Source organism: Taudactylus pleione, unplaced genomic scaffold (genome assembly GCF_031769625.1).
Source record: "Taudactylus pleione unplaced genomic scaffold, aTauple2 ptg000302l, whole genome shotgun sequence".
NCBI lineage: Eukaryota > Metazoa > Chordata > Amphibia > Anura > Myobatrachidae > Taudactylus > Taudactylus pleione.
In genome coordinates, this window is record NW_028284703.1 from 11227823 (window position 1) to 11246222 (window position 18400).

General features: G+C 44.2%; 1 protein-coding gene across 2 annotated transcripts in view; it reads right to left on the bottom strand.

Annotated features, from left to right (window-relative positions):
• Positions 1-1575: 1575 nt before the first annotated feature.
• Positions 1576-18400, bottom strand: part of LOC148511633 (uncharacterized) — a 42179-nt gene continuing 25354 nt past the window's right edge. For both annotated transcript variants that reach the window (XM_088442028.1, XM_088442027.1), the window contains 6 exons: positions 14976-15068; positions 14836-14859; positions 14084-14110; positions 7544-7819; positions 5000-5044; positions 1576-3017 (listed from right to left, as the gene is read on the bottom strand). In XM_088442028.1, coding sequence (XP_088298154.1) covers positions 5028-5044; positions 7544-7819; positions 14084-14110; positions 14836-14859; positions 14976-15068 — 437 coding nt within the window. In that variant the 3' untranslated portion in view covers positions 1576-3017; positions 5000-5027. The remainder of the gene's footprint in view (positions 3018-4999; positions 5045-7543; positions 7820-14083; positions 14111-14835; positions 14860-14975; positions 15069-18400) is intronic.

Sequence of the window (18400 nt, forward strand, 5' to 3'; positions counted from 1 at the left end):
GGCGCTATTACACAGTACTGGCACTATTACACAGTACTGGCACTATTACACAGTAATGGTACTATTACACAGTACTGACACTATTACACAGTACTGGTGCTATTACACAGTAATGGTACTATTACACAGTACTGACACTATTACACAGTACTGGCGCTATTACACAGTACTGACTCTATTAATCAGTAATGGTACTATTACACAGTACTGACTCTATTACACAGTAATGGTACTATTACACAGTACTGACTCTATTACACAGTAATGGTACTATTACACAGTACTGGCACCATTACACAGTACTGGTGCTATTAAAAAGTAATGGTACTATTACACAGTAATGGGACTATTACACAGTAATGGCGCTATTACACAGTACTGATACTATTACACAGTATTGGGACTATTACACAGTAATGGCGCTATTACACAGTACTGGTACTATTACACAGTACTGGCACCATTACACAGTAATGGCACTATTACACAGTACTGGCACTATTACACGGTACTGGCACCATTACACGGTACAGGTACTATTACACGGTACAGGTACTATTGCACAGTACTGGCGCTATTGCACAGTACTGGTACTATTATACAGGGGATGTAGTTATGTTGCAGCCGCCGGTCAATCTCAACATCAGAATCCCGGCAAGGGATTAACATAGGCATCGAAATACCGACGCTTATGTTAATCCTAATGCCGGAATGCCGAGGACGCCAGCCCGAACAAAAGGAAGTCCGGGGTGCCCTTAGCGTTAGCCGCAGGGGGGGGTTAGGATTAGGGAGACTAGCGGGTTAGAGTTAGATTTGGGGGGGCAGATTAGGGACCCCCAGAGAAAGATTAGGGTTAGGCATCCCCCCAGAAGGGTTCGGTTTATGGAGCGGTAAGGGGGTGTTAGGGTTAGGCACCACTAAGGGACGGTTAGGGTACATACCTGCCCCAGTCAGGATCTTCATCCTGTCGGGCATACGCTGTCTGGATTTCAGCCACCGGTTAAACAGCGGCCGGTATTTCAATCCCATTCCTTACACAGTACTGGTACTAAAAATTACTATTTTGCAGTTTGTGCTTCCTTATTTTACCGGTCAATACAATTCATCCTTAAGCATAGGACTTTGTAATGCCCATATTAATTTCTGTATTGGGATAGAGCTACTTAATAGTATCCTGTGATTTTACTCCATCATGGTACATTGCTAGTTTCTTCTCAGAATGTCACTAATGCTGTACTTGTGGTATCAATGTAAGTGCCTGGGACAAATTTTCTGTTCTAAATGTTGGCTACATTGTCAAAGGTTCACATTCTATGAATGTTGTTTATTGCTGATTAGTTCAGACAGTTATATTCTCCCTCTACTATTACAGGTTATTTTATACGTTGATTTGGTTATGTTTTCTTATTCATATATAGATTTTATTAAAATAATTTCATGTTATAAGCCAATTATTATTAGCCATTGTTTGTTCTCTATTTTTACATATTTTGTTTACATGTATTTATTACTTTGTTCATCGTGTTCTTGCATTTTGTTTCATTACTTAATAACACGCATGTGCAAAATAAAACCTTTAGTGAAAAGCTTTTTTATTTTATTGTCCTTTTCTTTAGTATACATGAGAGGGTTGATTATTATTTATAGACAGCTTTTATAATGTTAGTTAGCACATTTATAATGAACATTCACATTTACTACAAAACAAGAAAAGACAGACCACATACAGTTTTTATAAATATGCCTCTGAATGTATCAACTACTAACTCATTATTTTTGGTTTAGAAAATGAAAACAACTGGCTGGTTGCTATGGAAAATTATCACATGTGCCCCAATTTGTGTAAATGTCTCTAAGAGAATTTCGGTATCTACAGTATGGTGTGAACATGTTAAAGAGTAATTATACATTCTTTATTTACAGTGCCACAGTGAGAATTATTATTTTTTTTCTTAAACTGTTTGGATCAGTTAATGTCAGTTGTTTAACTCCCACACGTCATAACATTATTCTGGAGAATCGTTATGAGGTCTATGTACCAATAATCGCGGACCAGCCGTGATTATTACCTACCCATATCGCCGGGGATATTTTAATTTTCAATGAAAATATACCTGCTATATACAAAGGGGACCTCACAAGGACAGTGGTTGCTGCACCTGGAGCCTCCATAGGATTCCAGTAGTTTACACCATCTGAAGATGGTGTCAACTACCTGGGTTAAACTCTGAAAAGCTTTGCTTTTTGGAATGTAGTACATAAGGGTCAGATCGTAATCCCCATTGATAATAATGGGGACTGTCATCTGCAGTGCTAATTAGCTCTTTACCGGAGATTTCTGTGAAATCTCCTGCACTGTGCTTTTAGTACATAACTACAATACATAAAATTATGCAGAAACATAATTTTTTGTAAAAATAAACAGATTGATACATAGGCCCCTATATACTGTACACACATTTTTATATTGAAAACTGTAAAAAATAAACATTAATTAAATATTAAAATATGACATTTAAACCAATTTGAAATTTACTCAAAATCACATAATAAAACCTCGACTTTCTTATGAACAGAAACATCATTAATTTTCCATTTGCACTGTATTACATTCACACCTTAGTATAAGGGTGGAAATAAATATATTTGGTAAAACACACTTTTATACAATAAGTGCTTAATTATGTTCAACAAACAGTTGTCTGAATAACGATTTTAACATAACTCCACAATTTGGTCAAAAAGACAATGGCTCATATTTACCAAGATTAGTGTTTTTTCACATACTCCAAATCGCCATACCACTTTACTCAGTGGGGGAAAAAAAAAGTGAACTGTGCCTTCAATATGTTTGTCCCATTGCAGGAAAAACTTGCTGATATCCATACTCATTACCTAAAGTGCATATTATAGTAGATACTACATATAGAAGAAGGATATCTGAAGTTTGTGGCAATGCATTAGTGATTCTTCTATCCTATATATCGTCTTGCATTTACCAGTATGACAAGCATATCCTGAAAAAAAAAATACTATATATTAATAAATAGTGGTGGGTCTCATTTTTCTTCTATAGACATACTATGTATATATAGAAAACTACTACATTACAAAGAATTGCTAGGCAAAATCTGTGGGTGCATAATTTATCTAGGAACATATATATCATAGCAACTTGCAGAATGTTTACATGGAAATAATGTGACATCAATATACTGACCTCTTTTATGAGGTCTCAGGGAAATATTTACTAAAGGTCAATTTTAATAGTTTTTTGATCGATTTAAAATCAATAAAATCGTTGTGTTTCTGAGGCTAAATCACAACTTACTAATACTTAAAAAACAAATCAAAAATTGTCTGTTAGTTAACATGTGATTTAGCCCCAGGAATACAACATTGATATTTAGCGATTTTTAGCGATTTTTAAATTGATCAAAATCGGTTAAAATCGACCTTTAGTAAACATACCCCTCAGTGTCTAAATAAACTCAATTTATCAGACAACTGGTAATCCTTACAAAAAAAAAAGCACAGCTATACTGTGGTTAATAAAAAAAAACAAAAAAAACCGTTTAAAGTTAATTTTCCATGATAATTTTTCATAAGCGAAGCAATGTTCTAACGTTATAAATAAAGATTTCTTTAGTCGTTTGAAGTAAGCACCTCTGACCTGCACAATATGGAGGCAGCCATTTTGTGGGCTAAACTAATAATCAAAAAACTCAGCCGGTCGGTTCTTTGGGAACGAGGGCCTCATGAATATTAATAAGCTTAATGAATTTTAGTCACAATGTGTCTTACTGTGTCACTTATTCCTCCTGAAATTATTTGTGTATATCCAGTGGCATCACAAGGGGGGTGCGGGCTATGCCCGGGTGTCACCCGCCGAGGGGTGACACCAAGGTGTAGGCTCCCCCACAGTGACAGGAGCTGGGTGCTGCACTGTGGCAGTAAGTGCAGCACTCAGCTCCTGTCACAGTGAGGGAGTTGGCATTGTCTGCACCTCCGGCACCCCCTGCCACCCCTTTGATAACCATGGACCGGCGTTCAGGGCGTGAGGCCACGCCCCCTTCCCCAAGGCCACGCCCCGTTTCAGTGGCGCACGGCTACATAGCATCCCTCCCCATACCAGGTGTCACGATAAGGAGGGACACTGCTGTGTACATCCGTCACTAAGAGGAGGTTAAAACCTTTTAGAGGTTATTGCATCAAGCAGTGACAAGAGTGGAGAAATGGAGCAGCGGAGAAGTCGCCCGTAGCAACCAATCAGCATTGAGGTGATATTTATCAAGTACATTTTATAAAATGATAGGTATAAGCTGATTAGTTGTTATGGGCAACTTCTCCACCCAGCATTAGGGGCGGAGCATTACCACGCAATCGCATAATCGTGGCCTTCACCCGTCTCATTGTCCTCCCAGTGCTGGGGGGGTAGGCGGCTGCCCGGGGGACTTGCTATGCTGGAGATGTGTGTACAGGTATGGACCAGAAAAAAAAAAGGAAATAATTGGTACTTAGTGATTTGTTATCCTTACAGACTTCATCATCTACTGTTTCGTTCTTACAGTTACTATGAGTAACGCTGCTAAACAATTTAATAAGGAGGAGAGTGCTAGGACCATGTGTTAGAGCAGTGAAACTATACATCCCAGTATGCACTGCCACAGTTTTGCTATTAGGGCATGCTAAAACTGTGGCAGGGCATGTTGGGATATGTAGTCCCACAGCGGCTAGATTGCCATGAGTTTGACACCCCTCTGTTAGAAGATAATTTTTGAATGTGTTTCAGTAGAATTCTTTTATTTCTGGTTATATAGTGTCACCAATTAAGCAGCGATGAGAGAGAGTGCTTGTCTTTCCCCACTGTGAACACATAGATAGTGTCCTACCAAGTGGCCCCAGTGTTATGAAGCAGCAGTGCTAACCACAGTGCCACTTTTCTGCATTATTCTCCAAATCATAGACAACAAATGAGTGGAAAATGAGAATTACGTACATGTTATGTACTCGCTAGGATAGCCTTCTTAATAGTTAACAGGAGCTGAAAAAAAAAAGAAGCAAAATAAAATATATAGTAAGAACATATAACACAAACTAAAATGTGCATAAAAGTACACTGTACTAGAAAAACTACCATGGCTTCTTCAAACAAGGGCCTAATGGCAAGAAATAGCATTGGAAGTCATGCGCCATTGGCAGGCATTATAAAGCAGAAACTTCCTGGGTCGCTTTCCACTTGGAAGTTATAATAACTCCACATATCACAGTGATTACTGTCTACTACAGCTGCCAATCACACCTTATCCCAAGGCATGATGAGCGTGAAATTATTTTATTACTGACAATATGATTTTGTGTAATTTAACTTTTCCGTGGTGATTGTTGTTAATCTGAAATCCTTCTGAAGAAACTGGGAGTCAAGTCCTGGAGAAACGCTTTAAGGCTTATGGGCTATCTGCTTTTGTGTTGCTACTTTGGGACAGACTCAGGCCCGCCAAGAGCCGTGGTGGGCCCGGTAATAGGGGGCGTGGCCTAATCGCGGGAGGCGTGGCCATGCCCCCTTGCCGAGAAAAAAAAAAAAAAAGATTTGCTCTGAGCCCCCTCAGCCCGGCGCAAAGCCAGGGGGGGGCGCGATCAGTGTGATTGCTCCCCCGCACAGGCATAGGAGACTGCTGCGGCTGCTGCTCAGCAGCCACGAGCAGTCTCCAACTGCGGCTCAGCACACGCTGTGTGCTGGGCTGCTGTGAGGGGGGGGGTGGCGCCGGACCCGGGCCCCCACAATCCCCTCAGGAAGCCCGAGCCTGGGTAATCTGTACCCACTCCCCCCCTCTCAACGCCCCTGGACAGAATTACACTGAAGTGATCTCCTCCTTTTGCTCTGGAAATTATTATCATCCCTGGGAGCTTCTCACGTCCCACCTATTTGTATACAAACCAACAGCGGCTGCTGGCCTTTCAGGCACTGACAGAGACACAGGGTGTCAGCCGACTTAATCCGGGAGCTTCAAACGGAGACTGTAACAAGAAGCCGACCAAGGCTGAGGTGAGCCATAGGACCAGATGGGTATCATTCCACGGTACCCTCAATTATCTTTATACTCCGGCAGCATCTACTTTAGCTCCACTGTGCTGCGCATGCAGCTTGTTATAGAGACTTTGACCCTCATTCAGAGGCGGTCGCAAGAAGCGATCGCTCTCTCTGAATGAGGACGGCCGCTTCTTTTTTTTAGTGCGGCCTCCTGGTTGCTGGCTAAGCTGTGGGTTACCACCCACAGCTCTAGCGAGCGACCAGGTTGATGGTCACGATGGTCAGGACCATCGCGACCATCGGGGCTTGTGACGAGACCCTAAGTTTGGGTCTCGGCAAGCGCAAGCCCCAGGGAGCTTCCTGCTCTGATCGAGCAGGAAGCTCCCCTCTGACATCACTGCTGATGTCAGTGGGGCCGTCCCCAAACGGCAGGGGTTCTGTCGGGAACGCCTCCGTTTGGCCGGCCACCCCCCCTGCCTGCCTCCCAAACGGGGAGAGCTGTCAATCACCATCGACAGCTCGTCCCCTTTGGTGCGAGACCCGTAGCAACGGAGCGTCCGTCGCTATCCGGGTCTCGCGCATGCGCACGTCGGAGCCAGCTCCGACGTGTGCATGCCCAGTGGGCAAACATCGACCCGGTCGCAAGCGCTCAGTGCTTGCGACCGGGTCTGAATAAGGCCCTTTATTCTCAAAGCATCATTCTATATACTAGATTTGACATTTCAAACATTTCCTATTAGGTGAGATCCCATATTAATGGGAATTCGTTTTCTATTTCCATATACCATCTGGAAAGATATACCCCAGAAGTGATACATTGGAGAGATTATTGATACCATTCTGTCAGTACAAGCAGCTTGTCCATTTTAACTACACTGTTACAGATTATTGCATTGCAACATTAGATTCTATTTGTTTTATTACACATTGTGTTGTAATAAATTGTCTATATTTGTCAATCAGCGCTACCTTTTTCTTTTATATCTGTTACTTGTTTTAGTGGGTTGCAGTTCCCACTTAAGCTGGCCATACACGCTACAATTATCGGGGCAATGTGCCCGATATCCGCGGATCGCCCCGATAATTGTAGCATGTGGGGGGGTGACCGAGAGTTAAATATTGCTCGGTCAAGCATTCCGGATTGTCCAGCTTGCCCGTCCGATGCGATATTTACTGGTAAACTGTTGGCTGCATCGGGCAGTGTATTCCCAGCCGCGGCCGACAGACAGACATTTCCCAAGTTCCTTCCTACGGAAGGAACAGGGAAATGTCTCCTCCCACGGGGGCGGATCGCGGATGTCGGGCTGATACACTGTGAGAGAAATCTCAGTGTATGCCGCGGACATCTGCGGCTGGAAGGCTGCCAGATAAAATGTCTGTCGGTCTGACAGACATGTTATCTTGCCGTGTATGCCCAGCTTTAGTGTAGCAGCTCATTAGACATTTTTCGGCTCTCACATAGACTACATTGCGCACCTGTCTCTAATTTCTTCTGTTATAGGCTCTCCTTACCTGACCTAGTGCTCCCCTGTCGGAACATGTCGGCAATTTGTTCATATTCTAAGATATCTAAAACATATATCAGCTCTTCTTTATGAGTCCTTCTTCGATCCTGGGATTTACTGAACCACAATAGGAGCATCTTGTACTTCTGTTCTTTTTCATCTGGCGAGATACTTTTACAGGCCTCCATCTCTGCCTCGCTGACATTCAGGGCCCTCATAAAGTGCTTCCAGTCCACTGGTTTTATATGTCTTATGAGAAAGTACAGGTCAATGGGGAAAAAAGCTACAGGGAGAGAGAGAGAGAGAAAACCTGTTCATGTAATACTGTATAACCTTATGCTTTACAATGTACATACATCACAAACAACATGGCTTGTGTGACTTTTTTGTTTTTTTAGTACATCATGCAATGCCTTAAGATAAAAATGTAAACTGAGTGGGTAAATGTAGTAGCCTGCGATCTGCAGGCATCGGCAAGATCCTAGTGAGTCTGGGCCTGATTCAGCGGGCCGCTGTTGGCCCAGTGCGCATGCACGATGGACCCGGCTCCGTCATGCGCATGCACGAGACCCGGATAGCAACGGCCAAGCCGTCGCTATGGGCTCTTGTACCAAAAGGGGCATGCTGTCGATAATGAGTGACAGCAAGCCCCTTTTGGTGGGCGTGCCGGGGGCGTGGCTGCCCAGATTGAGGCGTTCCTATGGGAACACCTACCGTCTGGGGCCGGCCCCACTGACATCACAAGTGATGTTAGTGGGAGTGCTTTTGGCTCTGATAGAGCCAAAAGCACTTCAGGGCTTGCGGCAACGAGGGTCTTGTCGCAAGCCCGATGGTCGCGGTGGTCTTGACCATCACGGCCATCTTTTTGGCCGCTCGCTATAGCTGTGGGTGGTCACCCACAGCTATGCAAGCGGCCAGGAGGCCACTCTAAAAAAAGAGAAGGACGGCCCTGATTCAGAGAGAGCGCTCTGTCAGAGCGTCCGGCTCTGAATCAGGGCATCTGTTCGATGTTTTAAGGGGGCAATCGGTTAAAAGGCAAAACCAACCTGATTTTGCCTTTTAATTGATTGCCACTTTAAAACATCGGACGGAATCATCAGGATCTCGACAATGCCTGCGAGTTGCAGGATACTACTTTTGCCCCAAAATTTTTGTAAATTGGTGCAATGTTAACCCTTTAATGATCTGAGGTACTTTGCAGCTTAGTGCCAGGCAGAGACTGCCTGCTTATGCTCTCTGGCATCCTCAGAAATAAAGCAGTCTGTTACACCAAAGCTACATTGGGAGCATCAAACAATCTGCACTCTCACTCCATTAGGGCATCATGCTGGTGTGCTGTTTAGGCCTCTGTGGCTCCAATATATAATATAAAGCTTATAGAGGGCACTCACCAGGCTTCCTCCATAACGTTTCTTCATGACTCACAAATACAGAATAATAGTCAACCATTCAGCTCCATCAGCGCCTTTGTCAAGATAATCAACACATACATCCAAATCCTAGACACCCAGGTCTGTCAACACGGAAAACCAGATGCATCCAGCATCATACTACAGCTGGGTAGTGAGCACCACCAATCCCTCTCCTTTTTAATCTGCTGAGCATTACTGAACTAAGGCCCTCATTCAGAGCCGCTCGTTAGCGGCAGTACGCTCGTTCCGAGCGATGTTTGCACATCTGCGCATGCGTACGCTTTTTAGTACGCATGCGCGAACCAGTCAGTGCGGCCGAAAATCCTTTGTACGCTATATAGCGAGTGCCTGCTATTTTGAGTGACAGAATGAGGCGTATGTGGGTGGTAACAGGGGAAGGTGCTTGAAAATGGGGAGTGGAGATCCGAACGCAGGCGTGCTTAAAGGTCAAAACGGGCGTTTTATGGGTGTGTATATTTAAAACAGCAGCGTCATTGACCACGTCACTGGGTTATTTTATAGCCAGAACTGCACGCAAATTTGTGGTAGCAAACACCAACCACAAGAATAGCGAGCAGTTCATACGCTGGTCGATGTACTCGATTAATCTAATAAATAGCGGACATGACGTAGGATGCGAGCGGCCAGGGGGCGTTTTTAAGAAATAAACGAGCGTATGTTTTGCACGCTCGTTCAGACTTAGAGGTGTGAACAGACAGCAATGTGCGTACGGATCATTTGAATAGCCACCCCTTGTTTTTAAACGAACGACCGCAAATAGCGAACGGCTCTGAATGAGGGCCTAAGCTGTAGATAGGGTAAATTAGAATGCACCATATAGTGGAAGACCCTTATGAAGCACAAAACAGCCCAAGGACATTGCAAAATTAGCTGTAGACATCACCATGAGCCACAATTTGCGCAAGTGAGCACACATTTACCCAAAAGTGCATGAGTTTAAATGCTATCATTTGAGAAGGAGGAAGAATTTGCACATACTTTGAAGATGGACAGAGTGAGGGCATACTTACCAACTCTCCCTGATTGGCAGGGAGAGTCCCTGAAATAGTAGCAATCTCCCTGACTCCCTGAAGAGTCTAGCAATCTCCCTGATTGTACCTCACCCCCATTAGGAAGCTGTTATATAGAAAAATATACATTCAGATGGGATCATTAGTATCATTTCCCTGCATTGGCTATGAGGCACAATGATCCCTATGGCTATATGCATTTTCTGAAAAGTATCAGTGTGTTTTTAGCAACAAGAAGATCTTACTAACTCACATTCTGGCTGCCCCTTCCGGGTGGATGGGTTGGCAGCCACCGGGAGGCTTGTCTGCTCTTCCGGGGGGCTGGGAACTGCACCCGATTTTCGGGAGTCTCCCGGCCGAATCGAGAGGGTAGGCAAGTATGTACTAACTGCTTTGGGGCTCATTTACATTTGAATGTAAATCAATTTTATGACACGCCTCTCAGATGTGGCTGTACACGCCCACTTTACCACCGCACTCATGCTGCTTTCACAATCTCCCTGAAATGCTTTATCAACAGTAGGCAAGTGTGAGTGAGGGTATGTAATAGGCAAACAGCTTTGCCAAGTTTTCAAGTGGTCTATAAACAAGCATTCACTTTGTAGAATGAGATAATTTAACATTTTAAATGAACTATAAAGAAGGATAGGGGGCATTTAAGGGATGCTTCCTGCTGTGTGCAGGCTATTTCTCTCTGCCAAACTAATTTTGATGCAGACGTTTTGCACAAGTTGGTGGTGTTCATGTCCTATATGATTAATAGAATATATCTTTTGACTTTTTGTATTTAGGTGAAAAAGAAAAATTATTTCAAAGGCGCATACCGAGCAATGTAATACTCGTATATATGTATATAATAATATGCACACGCGTGACACATGTAATAAAAACATTATTACTGAGACTAAACCAAAAATTTTTTTTATAGAAAACGGGAAATGTTTAAAGCAATGAAAGGGGCGGTACCAAAGTGGCAGGAAATCGGACCTTTGATGTGACAATTACGTGTTTGCACGTAATTGCCTCTGGAGTTTTCTCACATCTACGCCCACCTCGATGCACTTCTAGTTTATGGAGGCATTTTTGGAGAGTAACGCTGGGACACTTAACGATGTGTACCCAGCTGATGTGTCGTGCGGTACACACTTGCCAATGCCGGGAGAAACAGCGCCACAGCGGTGGCCATGCTGCATTCGGCAGCATGCATCGTCAGGGACATACCTGGTACACACTGCCCGATGTGGACGATATGTCGCCTGATCGGCCAGATTGGATGACATATCGTCTAGTACAGTGGTTCTCAAACTTGGTCCTCAGGACTCCACACAGGTCACGTTTTCCAGGTCACCCAGCAGGTGCACAGGTGTATTCAATACTCACTGAAACATTTTAAAAGTTCCACAGGTGGAGCTAATTATTTCACTTGTGATTCTGTGAGGAGACCTGGAAAACATGCACTGTTTGGGGTCCTGAGGACCGAGTTTGAGAACCTGTGGTCTAGTATGTACCCGGCTTAAGGAATAAGGCCCTCATTCAGAGGCGCTCGCAAAATGCGAGCGCTCATTCTGAATGTGGGCGGCCGCTTGTATTTTGAAGTGCGGCCTCCTGGTCGCTAGCTAAGCTGTGGGTTACAGCTTTAGCGACCGACCAGGTTGATGGTCGTGATGGTCAAGACCATCGCAACCATCGGGGCATGCGACGAGACCCTAAGGTTGGGTCTCGGCAACCGCAAGCAACAGGGAGCTTCCTGCTCTGATCGAGCAGGAAGCTCCCCACTGACATCACTGCTGATGCCAGTGCGGCCGCCCACAAAACGGCAGTAGAACCACCCCCCCGCCATGCCTACAAAATGGGGCGAGCTGTCGATCAACATCGACAGCTGCCCCTTTTGTAGTGAGCTCCGGAGCGAGAGAATTTCTCTCTCGCTCCGAGGATTACGCTCAGTGCGGCCGCTGTGCGTGCGCAGGGCCTAAATATCGACCCGCTTGCGAGCACTCAGCGCTTGTGAGCGGGTCTGAATGAGGTCCTAAGTGTGCTCTGTGCAGTCCATCTAGGTGCAAGATGCTATGCAGTTCACACCAAATGTACTTCATAATTCACCTCCAGCCATTATATTTTGACAATGCAATTATTCTTATGAACTGTTACTAATTACTTATTTTGTAACTATTACATATATTATATATTAGGTACTCAATTTAATGAGATGGTTGAATAAATTGAATGAATAGTTTTAGTTACATAGCTACAGTATTCATTTCTCTTATAGGGGCCTAGTTATCAACGCATTTTATCATATGCAACGAGTGATCAAACTCATTGCATATTATAAATGTTGCTCCAGCCAATCAGCTCCCAACTGTCTTTTTTCAAACAGATGACATTTAGGAGCTGATTGGCTGAAGCACCATTTGGGGCATTACAAGCTACATCGCAGCCCCAGATTTGCAAATGTGCAATGCAGCTTTTGTGCATGCGCAGAGCTAAAAACTTTGGAAAAGTGAGTGAACACTGAGGTTACATTCATCTCTGAATCAGGCCCTAAGTGAAATATTAACTAAGGTGTAATTTTGTATTATACAATGTGTAATGCGATTGGAACCTATGAGTTGTAGTATGTGTTTCTTCTTCTCTACCAGCTTGGTATAAAACATATTGTTAAGATTTTTGAAGCAGGTCCATCTTTCTTGTCAGTCACAGCAAATTCTCCATCTTACAAGATTTATCCTGTGCCGTTTATCAATCAGGGTGTGCAACTGGTGCCACCGCCAAGATTGCAAGGCCAAGGGACGCCATAGTCGCTGCCCCAACAAAACCTTTTTGCAGCTTGTAGAGCGCCTGGGAAGGCACCCCTCTATCTAGAAAGGTTCAAGTCACACCCATAGAACATGTTCAGCACCAATCTTTCGCTCCCCCGCCACTGTTCTGCAAGGTTATGACGTGCACTGAGTCTGGGGTGTTGGGGCACAGGGCGCCCTTATGTAGTGGCATTACTGAGCTAAGAAGCCTTTTATTGCACACTATTGAGGCTGTTCCACTGCAATTGACATTCCATGCTTCATACTTGGATGATGCCCTTAATTTTACATTTCAGTTGTTCGTGAAGTAATAGGTTTCACTATCAAGGATACTGGTTCAGGCTACAAAATGGCTGCCTTCTCTGTGTCTATGTTGATAGGTTTCCAGAAGTCTGAATAAAATGAACCATCCTAAATTTAATATTTATGTTTAATATAAATGTGGACTGCACTGATAAAGCCCTAATTATCCCTCTCCATGTCTGCTACTGGGCAATACTTGTTTAAACACAGCATTCACAAACAATCCTGATGTTTCACAGTTTTATGTCTTAAAATTATAGTTTGTTTTAGGAACATATTATTTTGTACTGTACTCTATGGGGCATATTCAATTGTGTGCGAGAGTTGCAAAAAACCTGCACCTGTGAAGTTTTTCCTGCAAGTGTGATTTTTCCTAAAAATCGATGATTTAAGGAAAAATCACCGGGACTTGCTCTGACACCCCTGCGGCACGAGGGACTAATTAAGCAATTGGAAGTATCCAATTAGCTTAATTAGCCCTTAATTACTCTCCTTCCTCAGCACTGTCCTCTGCATATTCTTCTGCATCCAGCGTCGGGAGCCGGCTCTTCTGCAGCAGGGTGAGTATGTCAGCGTGTGTGCTGTATGTAAGTGTGTATGAGTGAGTGAGTGTGTGTGCGACCCCCGGTGCGGAGTGTGTGGCCCCCCCGGAAAGGGTGCTGGGAAAACTACATCTCCCAGCAGCCCTTGCTCCTCCCATCAGCTCCCAGGACTCCCAGCAGCCCTCTCCAGTAAGAAGAGAGAGGGGAAGCCACTGGGAGCCGCGGAGACCCGGGCAGGTAAGTGTTTTTTTTTGTAATTTACACGGCGCGGGGTTTTCATTGATGAAAACCCCGCGTCCACTGTTTTTTTGATTGAATCCCGCAGGTATTGGGAGCGTGCATACCTGCGGGATTCCGAAATTGCCCGCGAGGGGCGCAAGGTTTTAACCTCAGTAAATCTCGCGCCCAATTGAATATACCCCTATGTATGGTGCGAGAAAGGAAAGAGATTTGTTACTTACGTTTCGGGGGTTCTTGGACGATATTAACTAAAAAAGATTTTTTAACAAGTGAATTATTAAAATGACATGAAGGGTGTTTGTACATATCAACAGAAGAAAAGCAGCTGGGGAAGAGACAGGGGCGTATAAACATATATAATACTATACATTTCATTGCTCTTTTTAGTGAATCCCTATTTACAGTATATGTAACTTTGTTATAAGATCATTGACATTTACATAATCTTTTATATCAGTGGTTCCCAAACTCGGTCCTCAGGACACCCTACTAGTCCACGTTTTAAGGATATTCATGCTTAAGCACAGATTACTTAATTAGTACCTCAGCGTCTGATTCAGAAATGGACGGATTTACACAGCCACACACAAGTGGCTATGCAAATCCGTCCATCTCACATGCAAATGTTGAAGGAGGTGTCAGCCTAGCGGCGCCTGGTCACGCAAGAGGCTAGGAATCTGCATCCACAGATGCAGACCCTGGCCTCTTCCCTCCCGTAAAAAGACACGCCTCAGTTTCCGTTAACGGCACCCAGCCACGCCCCTGCTCTGAACCCCAAATGCTGCAGTATGTCAATCATGCTACGGTTTTGGGGGTCTACGAGCGAGGTCCTGCGCAGGCACAAACCCTTCAACATCATAAATGTGCGTTCAACCTCAGATGAACATACATCCCCCAATCAGGCCCTCAGTCAGCTTGATTATAATAAATATGGACAAGCATGAGAAACAGAGGAAAGGTAATTATTACGTACTTTTTGTGGGTTCCATGAAAAAAGCTAAAATGTATGAAAATAATGAAATTAGTAAAATAATATGGAGGCCATAGCACATTTAAAATATGATAGATAGAGGAGCATGTGGTAAGGTATATATACTACTATAGATACTGTACATTTTATTGCGCTTTCTAGCTCTTCCATTTTTCTATTAAACTCTTCCACAAGATGGCTCCAGCTTTGGTTCTCCGTTCCTACAGGTGCCTGAGCTAAAAACAGAAACCACAAAACAGTGTGGGTCAGTGTGAGGCTGTGTATAAGGGAGAAAGTTAGGCTGCGTGTATGAGAGAGGGAGTGTGAGTCGATGTGTATGAGGCATATGAGACATAAGTGTGTATGTACGGTATATGATAGAGGGAACACATGGTGGGGAAATGATATATAAAGAGACATGGCAGAGTGATATAATATATAAATAGTGATGAAGGAGAGATGTTATACAGGGTGTTTCACTCACCCCAAAGTTTTTCTAATAACTTTTAAAGTAATTTAGTGAAATTTGACACAGATATACTGTATATAGACGAAGGTATGTCTGTGTCACATTTCACTAAATTACTTTAAAAGTTATAAGAAAAACTTTAGGGCCAATAGCGAGTGAAACACCCTGTACATAAAGTAACATGGTATGGTATATTATGCATACAGCGGCATGGTGAGTCAGAGGACCTCATTCAGAGTCGGTCGTTGCGGCCGCACGGTCGTAGGGGAAAGGGGGCGGATATGCAAATTAAGCGATCACAAGTTGCGGTCCTAAGATGAGATCGTTAGCTGAACGACCGAGGGTAAGAAGCGGCCGTAAGACTAAATAACGCCCCCTTCTCGATCACAACACACGTCATCTCCTGGGATATAAGTATTATCGCGAGCATCGGGAACCATCGGAGCTGGTCGTAGAGCTTAAGGTTGACCATACCCTCTCTTAAGCACTACGATCAAGTCAGTGTAAAAACCTCCCATGTCACATGTGCCATGACACTACTTTGTTAATTATGCACTCCCATTAAACGCTGTTCGCATAATTAGGCACACCTGCATTCGGATCTCCACACCCCCGTTTTCATGCACCTTCCCCTGTTACCACCCACAAACGCCTCATTCTGTCACTCAAACTACCGACCTGGCTGTGTTCAAGGAGAGAGAAATTTCTGATCATAAGAGCTAGTTTGCGCACGCGCATTGCGAACTTTACGCATACGCAGTTTAGCGAACATCGGTGGCGTACGACCGTGCGGCCGCAACGACCGACTCTGAATGAGGTCCTGAGTGTGTAAGAACTGTGTGAATCTGTGTGTTTGAGAGAGTGTAGACAATGCAGGCAAGTTTGTATATACACATACACACACAACAAAGTTTTAGTGGCAAGGGCACCCTACAAATTGCTTGCCCAGCAACTCTTAATCCTTCCCTGAGACTACTGCACCTTGCAAATCCTCCCGAATTCCTGTGCAAATTGGCAGCGGGTAGATTATTAAATTCAAACCTCCGAATATCGGACGTGCAATCAGGGAAGGCAGGGGAATTGGCGCCACCATTTTGGGCAATTTCACATTTAAAAACCTGCACATGCGCACTAACGCCCAAAATATCAGTGCCATACAGACAGACGCGCCATAGATGGTAATATCAGTTAGTCTCCCTGCTATAAATAGGGACTCTGCACCCCTTGAGTCATCCTCTTGATGAAGTCCAGCCTGATGCTGGGCGTAAGAGGTGAAACGCGTTGAGGGCACAAGCATTGTACCAGCATGTTTGCCAATCATTTCAACTAAATGTAATGCTGGGCTTACACGGCCAGATAAAATGCCAGTCAGACTGACAGACATTTTATCTGGCAGCCTGTCAGCCCGCAGATGTCGGCGGTATACACTGTGAGATATCTCACAGTGTACTAGCCCAGACATCTGCGCTCCGCCGCCGGGGGAGGATACATTTCCCTGTTCCTTCCATGGGAAGGAACACAGGAAATGTCTGTGTTAGCCGCGGCTGGGCATACACTGCCCGATGCGGCCGACATTTTAACTCACAAATATCGCATTGGACGGGCAGGCTGGACTATCCGACATGCCCAACCAAGCAATATTTAACCATCGGTCGCCTGCACACATGCTACAATTATCGGGGCGATCCGCGGATATCGGGCGGATCGCCCCGATATTTGTAGCGTGTATGCCCAGCATAAGACTTTATGGTGATATTTCTGTATGGTGTATACAAATAAAACTCCTAAAATATTATACCATGGGAGCGCATATGCTTTGTATCCACATGATCTGCATATAATAAGTGGCTGAACACAGTCTGTGAGGGACGTAAGGGATCTGTTTGAAGATGTCAGGAAATACCTGGTAATCCTCTATTAGATGTCTGGAAGAAAGTTCCCGCTGGTTTCAAAAAGACCAATTTTGATATGCCTGATTATCACTATATTGTGGTATTACTTATATCCTTAATCTTAAACATCTATTTATTACACTAGAGAGCTCTTGATTCTCATCCTTTGTTGTATATATATATATATATATATATATATATATATATATACAGTTTGAGTCTCCCATATCCAAAATGCTTGGGACCAGGCGTATTTTGGATATCGGAATATTCTGTATTTTGGAATATTTGCATACCATAATGAGATATCTTGAGAGTGGGACCCAAATCTAAACACAGAATGCATTTATGTGTTATATACACCTTATACACACAGCCTGCAAGTCATTTTATACAATATGTTTAATAATTTTGTGCATAAAAAAAAGTTTGTGTACATACATGAAATTCATTTATGTTTCATATATATATACCTTATACACAGAACCTAAGGGTTATTTTATACTGTATTTTAATAATTTTGTTCTTTAAACAAAGTTTGTGTACATTGACCCATCAGAAAGCAAAGGTTTCACTTTCTCAGTCATGCTAAAAATAATCCGTAATTCGGAATAATCCGTATTTCGGAATATTTGGATATGGGAGACTCAACCTGTATAATACGCATGCAATCGGTCGATCGTTGCGTACTGCCAGTGGCGTCAGAAGGGGGGTGCGGGGGGTGCGGCCCACATCGGGTGTCACCCTTCAAGGGGGTGACACCAAAAACAGCAGCATACAGACCCGCGGGCCGCACCTGCTGCCAGTACACCCCCTTCCTCTCCACCGAGGTCCTGCACTCCGCCGCCATCGGGAGTTACTTAGTTCTCTCTCCGCGGCCGGCGTCCAGAGCCACACACAGGCACAGAGCATTTCTATGTGCCTGTGTGTGGCTCTGGACGCCGGCCGCGGTGACGTCATCACTCGCGCAGCATGAGGAAGAAGGAGGTGCGCGCCCGTAACCCTCCTGGTGGAAGCCAGCCTGGAGTGGACATCCTGAAGATAGGTAAGTAGTATTGCACAGGGGAGGGGGCACAGCATAAGGGGCATTACTGGGGGTGTTCTGGGGGCACTACTGGGGGTACTGTATAGGGGGCACAGTATAAGGGCATTATAGAAGGCACAGCATATGGGGCACTACTGTCTAGGGGCACTGCATAAGGGGAGC